This window comes from Symphalangus syndactylus, chromosome 1, assembly GCF_028878055.3.
Source record: "Symphalangus syndactylus isolate Jambi chromosome 1, NHGRI_mSymSyn1-v2.1_pri, whole genome shotgun sequence".
NCBI classification, from domain to species: domain Eukaryota; kingdom Metazoa; phylum Chordata; class Mammalia; order Primates; family Hylobatidae; genus Symphalangus; species Symphalangus syndactylus.
The window spans coordinates 51,714,434-51,725,958 of NC_072423.2; the positions used below are offsets into that span (position 1 = coordinate 51,714,434).

Here is an 11,525-nt window from a genome sequence, read left to right on the forward strand (position 1 = left end):
TTTTGTCCAGTTTCAGAGGAATCTGGGGATACAAGTATATGAATATGTGGTATTGGTATATAAATACTGTTCTGTAAGTTACAATAATAAAATGAAAAACAAAAGAGATTTGCTGGTGATCTGAGTGACAGGAATTGTGATCCACCTAATTTACAGGTTAATAATCAAGGACAATCCAGAATTATATATTAGGCTGTTCATTTGTTCCATGAGGTCCTTCAAAAAGTTGACTTACAGGCCAGGTGTGGTGGCTCATGCTTGTAATCCCAACACTTTGGGAGGCCGAGGTGGGTGGATTGTTTGTCCCCAGGAGTTCAGGACCAGCCTGGGCAACATGGCGAAACCCCGTCTCTACAAAAAATACAAAAATTAGCTGGGCATGGCAGCATGTGGCTATAGTCCCAGCTACTCAAGAGGCTAAGGTGGGAGGATCACTTGAGCCTGGGAGATGGAGGCTGCAGTGAATGGTGATTGTACCACTGCACTCCAGCCTGGCCTACAGAGAGAGACTCTGTTTCAAAAAAAAATATTTTTTCACATTGATTCATGATATTATAATTGGCCATTTAGGAATTTTATATGAATAAAATAGAAATTCAATGATTTCATACCTGGAAGATATTTTATCTATCTTTTAGGGGGTTAAAAGAGACAGCTTATTAAGGATTATTCAACAAGGTATTAAACAAAAATACCAATTTAATGTGTGGAAAAAGTGAATCCTCTAGTTCAGGGCTCCTCAAACTTCAACACGCATATGATTCACCTGTGTTCATTTGTTAACGTGAAGATTCTGATTGAGGAAGTCTGGAATGGAGTCTCAAATTCTGCATTTTAAGACACTCCTAGGTGATGCTGATGCCTCATCTAGGTAGCAAGGCATCATTGCAATCACTTGGAATCTCACTTTGATTAGGAACATACTGCTGACATCGTTGATGGATTTCTCATGTTAGCCCTACTTGAACTAACAATATACCTATTGAAGTATTTATTCTATTAAAAAATTGGTGAAAGAATAGAAAGTACTTTAAAATATCTTACAAAATTAAAAAGATAGCTAATTTTCTAGTTCTTGTTTTACTTTTTATTTCCTCTCAATCTAGTAAATTGCGCAAAAAAACTTCAGTTAATGGCTTTTTTTCCTTTAGTAAATGAAGGCAGCTAAGACATTTTTAATTCATTATCTCATAAATATAACCTCAGATCTTTTACAGACCAGGAAAGCTAGTCATTTTGAAATCTATTGTATCATAAAAGTAGGATTGATGAATTTAGCAAAAATAAAAATTAAAAACCAAATAACAGAAAAATGAAATGCTCAGTTAATTCAAATTCAGATACACTAAATCTTATCTAAAATCAAATTTAACTGGTTATCCTGTATATTACCTGGCAACCCTAGAGAAAAGCATACCTCCAAATTCTAATTTATCTTGAAGTGCTGAAGGTCAGGTGCTGGGATGGAGAATAAACAGACCCACTGACCTTGTTGCCTAAACATTTCAACTGTAGAGCAATTGCTTCTGGATTTGCCAATACTATACCACACACTTGGTTATTACTGCTGCTAATTTGTGGAAGCTCCTTTCAGGGGATCTGTGCCCAGGAGACCACACTTTTAAAAAAATCATGATAGAGGGCAAGCTGAAAGTGAAACTACCGAAGAGCCTTACTTATATCAATAGCTTCGTTCCTGGGAAGAACCAGGTGAAGCAAAACCAGCAAGGTCTTTCTTGTAAGGTCTCTCTTTTTTTCCACTTTATGGAGAGCTGAAGCAGCTCAGTGGGAAAGCTAAGATAGTAGTTTCTTGGTAAGAATCATGAAAGGTTTTTCTTCTTAATATCAGATGTTGTTAAATTGATCAGATTTAAGATGATCTTTGAAAGAAGGAAGGAATGTACAAGGTGGTTTCAGGCCTTGTCATCTCTTACCAGTTTTTGAAAGCCTTTACCAGCTTTTAAAGTGGCTATCTTCTCGTTTCATTTTTATGTATGATGTGCAGTAAATAGTTTCAGGTACTTCAGCAAAACAAAGGAATCTACTCATTTCTAGGTACCTTTTCTTGTGTATTTACCCACCTCCTACCTACTTCAAATACCGATAGTCATTCCTGCCATGATGTTTATAACAAGCTGGGACCAAGGTTTGCCTGTTAGCAGAAGACTTTTGGATGTTTTGCCTCTGTTTAAGCAATTGATAATGATGAAGTCCATGCTCTAGTAAAAATATAGTAAGACTAACTATTTTCTAATTTTAGAGATTAATTTGGAGAGAACTATTAGTGCTACATGTATAGAATAGGCTATATATTTCATACCTGGAAGATATTTTACCTCTCTTCTAGGGGGTTAAAAGAGACAGATTATTAAGGATTATTTCAACAAGGTATTCAACAAATATATAACATATATTTATATATTACATATTATATATTATATATTTATATATTACATATTATATATTATATATTTATATATTACATATTATATATTATATATTTATATATTACATATTATATAATATATATTTATATATTACATATTATATAATATATATTTATATATTACATATTATATAATATATATTTATATATTGCATATTATATAATATATTTACATATTACATATTATATAATATATAATATGTAATATATAATAGATAATATGTAATATATAATATATAATATATTATATTATATATTATATAATATGATATATTATATAATATATAATATAATATATTATATAATATTTTTATATAATCTATATAAATATTATATAATATATAAATATTATATAATATATAATACATAATATATTATATACATAATTATATAATATATAAATATTATATAATATATAAATATATGTAATATAATATAATATATTAATATATATTATATTATATTATATATTAATATATATTTATATTATATAATAGATAATATATATTAATATATTATATTATATAATATAAATATATATTAATATATAATATAATATATATTAATATATTATATTACATAATATATAATATAATATATAAATATTATATAATATATAAATATATTTAATATATAATACATATATTATATAATATAGTTTATATTTTATATATTATATATTTTATATATTATATTTACATATTATATATTATATAATATATTTTATATGTTACATATTATATTTTATATATTTATATTTTTATATATTTTATATTACATAATAGAATATATAACTATATATTAAATAATATAAATATATAGTATATAATATATTAAATAAGATATTATTAAAATGTGAAAGTAGATTATGATAAAGTAGGGCAGTTAATTTCACTTGGATTGGTTCCTTACCCAGTCAGCATGGGAGTTATACATCAATCTCCAGCCATCCCTTTCCTCCTTTCCCCCATCAGAAGCACTAGGGGTTAACGTGGAAGTTAGTGACCTAACATGCCATTACTGTCAATAGTGTTAGGATGGGATTAAATACAATTACAAGTCTTTGTTTTTAGAAATAATTTAGCTGATCTTAGGTACCTCAAAACTTCATTAATTATAATGTGTTTTTTGATTTGGTGAAAAAGAAACCCCTTTGTCTTTTCAGTCTATAAATTACAGCTGATTCTGGAAGGAGTGAAGAGAACACCAGTTATATGTAACTCTTAAAGTTGCTCTATTATCTAAGTGAAACTCATAGCAAACTCCCACTCTGTGGCATTAACAATTCATCAAAAGGAGGAAGTTCTTTTAGCTGAAGGAAGTTTTATGACAAGCAACACTTACAATAAAAAATTGAGACTAGTCCCCATCAATGTAGTTATTATTTTCAAATATCCTTTCTAGAATCTTAATAGTAATCATTCCAGCTTTGAGCAGACTGGAAATAATTTAAGATGAATTTTGAATTTCTGCATTATAATCTGGCCTACTTTTGAATTTGGAAATTTTAAACAAAATCGTCCACAGCATAATGTCAGCTTTAGCAGTGTTAGTAACCATGTATATCTTTTTAGTATTTAGCGATCCTTGCCATTACAAGTAGCAAGCAATTTACATTAAATGCATGTTTTAGAAAAGTGCTATTTCCAGGCCAGACACTGCGGCTCATGCCTGTAATCCCAGCACTTAAGGGGGCTGAGGTGGGTGGATCACTTGAGGTCAGGAGTTTGAGACCAACCTGGCCAACATGGTGAAACCTCATCTCTACTAAAAATATAAAAATTAGCCGGATATGATGGCATGTGCCTGTAATCCCAGCTACTTGGGAGGCTGAGGCATGAGAATCACTTGAACCTGGCAGGTGGAGGTTGCAATGAGCCGAGATTGTACCATTGCACTCTAGCCTGGGCGACAGAATGAGACTCTGTCTCAAAATGAAATAAATGAAATTAAATGAAAAGAAATAAAATAGTAGGGCTATTTCCAAAAACAGCAAGTTTCCACATCATGTTGAAGTGTTTGAAGTGACAGTCAATAAAAAGTTTCTAAATCTGAGTAAATTTCCAAATTATGTCTTCATATACCAAAACAAGCATACGAAGGCCCTCATAGGTTGGAAAAACATTGACTAAAGAGTTAAGGCAAGTGTTCACACTGGGATTGCTCTTAAGGACATGTTTTCACATTTTCTAGAGCTCTGGAAATGATTACTAGTTAGTATTGCACTATTTGGGCTTGTCTGGATTCAGAAGTTTTAGGGTTGACCACATCACTAAAATTCATATATTTAGAAATATACTGCTTTTTGCGAAGTACATACACAAGAAGAATATGAAAATAAACTATCTTTTATTTTTAGTGATTAGGTGACCTATGGTTGGTAACTACTTTTTTTCTTAACATTTTCTAAGGGTTAAGAAACGAAAACAAAAAAGACTAAGGCTTTAAGTGAACAAATTTTTATTTAAAATTTGAAGTTTGTTAAACTGGGGTAAATCAGAGGTCTGCAGTTTTGCTGTAAATATTTTAGGTTTTGTGGGCATACAGTCTTTGGTTCAACAATTCCATGCTGCCACAGCCATAGACAAGATGTAAACAAATAAGTATGGTTGCAGTCCAATAAAACTTTACTTTGGACACAGAAATTTGAATTTCATATAATTTTCAAGTGTCCTCAAGTGTTTTCTTCTTTGGATATTTTTCCATGACTAAAAAAATATAAAAACCAATCTTGGCCTCAAGGTCATACAAAACAAGCAATGGGTCATAGTTTGCTGATTCTGGAAACAGATGGAGTCGTGAGTTTTATCTCAACACAGCTTGATGTAATTGTATGAAGTTTGTCAGTGATTTTAGAAGTGATAGATTACTAGATTAGGTTTATTGGAAGCAAATTTACCAATTAATTCTATTCTATAAAGCTCTGGTTTAAGAAACATAATTTTGGATACTTCTCAAATCTTGCAAATTTGGAACAAAAATTTTGTGAAATTAAGAGATTTGAAATACCAAAGCCAGACTTTTTCTTATCTCAGATTAAAGAGTATAAATTCTCTTTCAATGTTTAAGATGGTTGCAGGTGAATTATGTAGAGTTGGATTTATTCTTTGTGGCCTCCAATAGGTGAATGCCGCAAGGAGAGATGGGAATGTGCTTTGAGGGAGACAGTCAAGCATAAGTTGGAGGACTCCTTAGTGAAGAAGCACCAGGCATTTAAGATTTCTATGGGTGGTGGAACTAATCTCTAAGGGTCTCTAGTGAAGTTTATGCTTCTATGACTTGGAAAAAGATTTGAAGAACTTATTATTTTGGTTACCTAGATAAAAAGCTAAAGATGGCTCAACATGTTTGGGGTTGGTTAATTCCAAAGGTTAATTATTTAAGAATAAAGTTGGCCGGGCACAGTGGCTCACGCCTGTAATCCCAGCACTCTGGGAGGCCGAGGTGGGCAGATTACGAGGTCAGGAGATCGAGATCATCCTGGCTAACACGGTGAAACCCGGTCTCTACTAAAAATACAAAAAATGAGCCAGGTGTGGTGGCGGGTGCCTGTAGTTCCAGCTACTCGGGAGGGTGAGGCAGGAGAATGGAGTGAACCCGGGAGGCGGAGCTTGCAGTGAGCCCAGATGGCGCCACTGCACTTCAGCCTGGGCGACAGAGTGAGACTCCGTCTCAAAAAAAAAAAGAATAAAGTCGCTGACAGAATGATGTATATGAATAGTTTCTACTTTTTAAGGAGGAAGGAGTTAATTCAAACTAGTCTTGTGTAGCCAAAGCCTCCAGGCAAGACTACCTCAAAACCTGTATGATGCAATAAACACTGGAAAAGGAGTCAATAATCCAGGAGTCAGTGCCTTGGCATTGCCAGAATCACCTAACCTGTTGGATTCACTTGTGTAATTTGGCATCTGGGAATACCATTTACCCAATTATGTTTAAGCCCTGATATGTTAGTAAGACCAAAGGGCTGTATAAATGTAAGGTAATAAGACTGGGTGGTTCTCTTCTGTTCTCAAACACTTTAGAGCTTGTAAAATTGAGATGACACACTTTCTTCTACTCTACCCCTTTTAGCTTACTTGTAAATATTACAGAGCTAGGTATATATCATACTCTGAGAAACAGTTTCTGATTAATATGGAGTAATCCGATTAGTCTTTTTTTTTTTTTTTTTAAGATGGCGTCTCCCTCTCTGTCCCCTGAGCTGGAGTGCAGTGGTGCAATCTTGGATCACTGCAACTTCTGCTGCCTCCCCAGGTTCAAGCGATCTTCTCACCTCAGCCTCCCGAGTAGATGGGACTACAGGTGTGTGCCACCATGCCTGGCTAATTTTCATATTTTTAGTAGAGACAGGATTTCACCATGTTTGGCCAGGCTGGTCTTGAACTCCTGACCTCACTCAGGTGATTCACCCACCTCAGCCTCCCAAAGTTAATTCTATTTTTCTAAACTACTTTATCTCTTATGCCTCCCAAAAAGGGGTTGACATTTCGGAAGTGCCTCCCCAGTTCTTTTTCTAAGCTACAAAGAAGTGAGAATGAATGCATTTATATCATTTTGGCCTTTGGAAATTCTTATTAACATTCAGTTTTGGTTGTACTTATCACAAAATACATCCAACTTCTTACTTTTAATATGGTGGCTATTTAAATGTACTTATGCTATTTTAATGGGCAATACACAGGTGAAAATAAAAGCTATTTAACTATTAATCTATTCTATAATATTTCTCCTAGCTCAATAAATCCATATGTGGTTTTTCATAATAATGGGTAGAGAGTGAAATTTTGTGAAGTGATTTTTTGGCCCATCAGACTGTGGTTAAATGTGATAAAAATTATTAGTTATGCTCAAAATGCTAAATTGTTGGGTATAAAATGCAAGTGAACAAATAAGCTATCATAGCAAGTAAGAATTGTAACAGGACTTTGGCTTCTATATATCTGGAATGTCTGTCTTGGAAAACAACAAACTGAATGTACTCAGGATGCTTTGGTTTTCAATGTTCTCCCCATCTTTTGATACTCTTCAGTACGAACAAGCAGTATCAATAATTCACGGAGTCTGTGCCCCTGCTTTGGGGACTACAGACACTAAGGGCCCTATAAGAAAATAGAATACCAAACAAGCTACAATAGATGCTCTAAGAGAGGTTCAGATAAAGTTCAACGGCCAAAAATATTGAGTGCTTGCTGTGTGCAAGACACTGTTGTTCCTCCTTAAAGAAATTGAGGGCCGGTGAGGTGGCTCATGCCTGTAATCCCAGCACTTTGGGAGGCCGAGGCGGGTGGATCACCTCAGGTCAGGAGTTCAAGACCGGACATGGTGAAACCCCATCTCTATAAAAATACAAAAATTAGCTGAGCATGACGATGTATGCCTGTAATCCCAGCTACTCAGGAGGCTGAGGCAGGAGAATTGCTTGAACCCGGAGGCGGAGGTTGCAGTGAGCCGAAATCATGCCAGCCTGGGCGACAGAGTGAGACTCTGTCTCAAAAAAAAAAAAAAGAAAAGAAATTGAGGATGGGGAAGAAAGCATTTAGACAACAGTACAGAGAGTGATAGTGACATTAAAAATAGTGAAGAGGTATTAAAACTGAAAGAAGAAAAAGAAAGTTTGTTTTTTGATGACTCTAAGAGAACCTGTTAAAAGATACAGAAAACCAGAGATAACAGGTTATCCTGGAGTAATCCTTTCGGGACGACTTTTTTAAAGGCAAGAAACCTTTGGTTAATAGCCAACATGAGGTTTTATGTAAAATGTTAAGTGTAACCATTTCTATTTAAATAGATCATTTAATTCACTCCTGGATGTATAATCAAGTAGTATTTGACTTTTTTTGTATGCAAAATTTATGTGTTACATATTCATCCTTTCTGCTTCACATAACTGAAATAATCCAAACCAGTTTACACTTTCCCAACAGTTTTTTTTTTATATGCTTCCCACCAAGGAAGTTACAGGATGTCTACTTAGCTTTGTGTTTCCCCTTCTAAGAGAAGAGGGCATTATATGAAACAGACAGAATGGGGTGCTACAAAGGGAGTGGCTCCTGCAAGCAAGTTGATCCTGATCAGATATTAAAATGTGCTTTCAAAGGAGTGCAGTTTGTGCGTGTCAACAAACTACTCGCTGTAATTACTTCCTATTCACTGGGATCGCTGTGCAGCCTGCTGACTCACCAGGCTGCTGGAGTATGTTTCTTCTGGGTTTCCCTACTGCCTGCTACACATGAGTCATCACAGGAATGGAAGTTTCTATCCGTCTCCCTTAACAACAGTGCAGAAACCAGGCATTGAAGTAAGCTTCGATCTTTCCAATCAGACCCTAGCCAGGGAAGGGAAAAATGATGTGGTAGGTGTCACCACCAGCTAGGCTGCTAGATGACAGTTCCCCGCCCCAGGGTGTTAGTCATCGGCACTCCAGTTTCAGCGTCTTTTCTCTCACCCACCCAAGTAGTTAAAGTGGCATCTTGTCTTGCAATGCCTGCTGCTGCTGGCTGCTGAACTCTTCCTTTGCTGTAGAGTTTCCCCAACTTGGCTGCACAATGAAGTTACCTGGAGTTGTTTTTGCTTTTAAATGCTATGCCTATTTCTCACTCCCAAACAACCTGATTTAAATAGTTTGGGATGTGATCAGGACATCAGGAGTTCTCAAAGCTCCCCAGATGATTCCACTATGAAGTAAAATTTGAGAACCAGTGCGTTGAAGAAGTATAACTCTACCCACGCAACGAACATTTACCAGTTAAGCTTATCTACCAATCACTCGGTGAGCTCTCAGACCTCTTATTTTACCCCTAACTGATGTCTTTAATCAGTTTGGCAGAAAAGAACGAAAGCAAAGCAAGGAAGCATTTCATTTCCAGAGGGGACACTGGCTAACCAAGAACCATACCCCTTTTTGCTTGATAAAAATTTGGCCAAATTTAGCGTTCAGAAGAAGCAGGGGAAATGTTGCCATTCTTCAGTTTACCTTTTGATCTCTGTTCTGTTTCATTGCACAGTGTCCTATTCAGCAAAGGTGTAAATCGCGGGTCCTCAGATTAGGTGCTGCGTCTGACAACAATCGCGACCGGTCTGCACACTTCACCCCAGCTGGGACCGAACCTCCGCCTCGCAGCGCGGCCCCAGGGTCGATACTATGCTAATCAAGGAACTTCTTCCGTTTCGGTGCGCGCGGGCGCGGGTTTGAGCGCTTAACCCTTCATTCTACATTGACAGCACGATAGTATTTTTAGTGACCTCTTCCTGCCTAGCGGGTCACTATTTTCCTTTTGTTTTTCTTTTTTTGGAAAAGGAGATGTGAGCAAGTGATAGAGAAGACACTCAGGGAGGGGACAGCAGTGTTGGCTGATGCGGAGGTGAAGGAACGGCTAATGTTCGTAATATTAATTACTCCAGCGCCACTGACCCAGCGAGGACTAGCGGGAGGGGCTTGGGGGTTAAGACAAAGGCTCCTCCTGATCAAATGGCTGCAGCACCCCTTCTCCGAGGTTACGGCTCTGCCCTTGGCACTGGATTGACGAAGTCACTGGAGGAGTGATCAAACCCACTAGCCCTTTTGGGGTCTGAAAGTCAGCTTTATCGAGCGCCCCAGGTTCAGAGGGTACGGCTTTCTGCGTCCACCCCTCTCCCGGCTCTTTGTGGGATTTCTGGCTTCGGCACAGCCCTTCTAAGGGTAGACCGAAGAATTTCCCACTGCGCCGAGTGCGAAGTCGCTGAGTAGCCCTCTCCCTGCGCTCCCGGAGCTCCCTGCAGAAGAGCCGCTTGGGTGCAGAATAACAACCCGCTTCCTTTTGCACCCACCCGGCTCCTGAGTCCCGGGAGCGCGGATGGTGGCCGGCGTCGGAGTGGGAGAGTGGTGGCTGCCGAAGGGGAAGTGCCCTGGGTCCAGGGGATGCTCCCAAGCGGGCGAGGGCCAGCGCGCTGCACTTCCTGATCTGCCCCCAAGCGCGCAGCGCCTGCCAGCGCCCCCAGCTCTCTCAGTCCCGGCTCCCCAACTAGAGCCTGGAGGGTCGTGCGCCGCGGTCGCGCAATCGCGAGCCCCCCTCCTTCACCAACGCCGTCTTCCTACCCTGGACAGCCCCAGCCTCACCCCTCAGAACCAGTCCACTTCGCTTCTGCCAGCGTGGCAGCCCCAACTCCCTCCCTCCCCTTTCCTGGGGTGCACGGAGCTGGGGCACCGAACCAGAGATGTGGCCCGCGGGAGAGCGGCGGGGTGCACACCCGGAAACCGCCTAGCCGACCCCTGCACAACTTCTTGCTAGACTCTGGACCCCTGGTTCCGCTTGCTCCGAGCCCCGCGGGCTGCACACCTCAGCGGCAGGAGGAGGCAGAGCTAGCCCCTGGCCTGGGAGGGACTGCTTCAGGGCAGGGGGTGTCGGGGTGCGCCAGGCGGTACCGCTTTAAATGCACTTGACTCACCTGCTCCGGCGCTGTCGCCTCCTTCCTCTGCTGACAGCTGGGGGCTTTGTTTTCTCCACCCACCCGGCGGCCGCGCTCCGCCTCCTCTGTCGCACGTGACTCGCAGTCTGCCACCGCCGCCGCCGCTCCGCGAGTCCACCCGAGAGAGCCCGGCCAGCGCCGCCCCTTCCCGCGGGTGCGGGTGCGGGTGCGGGTGCAGGTGGGCGCCCCACTGGGCAGGTCCGAGCCGACCAGCCTGAAGACGCTGTCTCAGGCCAAAGGAAGCCAGGCTGAATTCGAGACAGAGAAGAAAGTGCCAGCGGGTGAAATAAACTAAGTGGTTTGACCCCACTCGAGAGGGAGAAGGCCGGCGCGACTTGCAGAGGGGGCTTGAAAAGGCGCCGCCACACTCTGAATTAATTACCTGCAAACGGGGGCTTGCACACCAACTGGGGTGCATCTGCTTTTTACATCAAGTGTTTGTACTCCTACCTGGAGCATGATTGATGATAAGGGGCAAACTAGTTTTGTCATGAATATTACTAATTAAACTAGGCAATTCTAATACAATTAACAATTTAATAATAGCATGTTTTATTGGGGTTTCAAATCTGCTTGTTGATGCTGTTGATATTGGGGTTCTATTTGGAAAATGGAGTGCAGGCTGGAGAAG

The 11,525-nt window shown here is 39.2% G+C and overlaps 1 protein-coding gene across 3 annotated transcripts in view; it reads right to left on the bottom strand.

Annotated features, from left to right (window-relative positions):
• MAPRE2 (microtubule associated protein RP/EB family member 2) overlaps positions 1 to 10,976 on the bottom strand; it is a 163,350-nt gene extending 152,374 nt beyond the window's left edge. Inside the window, exons 1-2 of one of the 3 annotated variants that reach the window (XM_063640583.1) lie at positions 10,874 to 10,976; positions 236 to 351 (exon numbers count right to left, since the gene is read on the bottom strand). In XM_063640583.1, the coding sequence (XP_063496653.1) occupies positions 236 to 256 (21 nt within the window). In that variant the 5' untranslated portion in view covers positions 257 to 351; positions 10,874 to 10,976. Of the gene's footprint in view, positions 1 to 235; positions 352 to 9,422; positions 9,654 to 10,873 lie in introns of those variants that run through there. The other 2 variants (XM_055234593.2, XM_063640576.1) reach the window with 2 other exon arrangements.
• Positions 10,977 to 11,525: the final 549 nt, after the last annotated feature.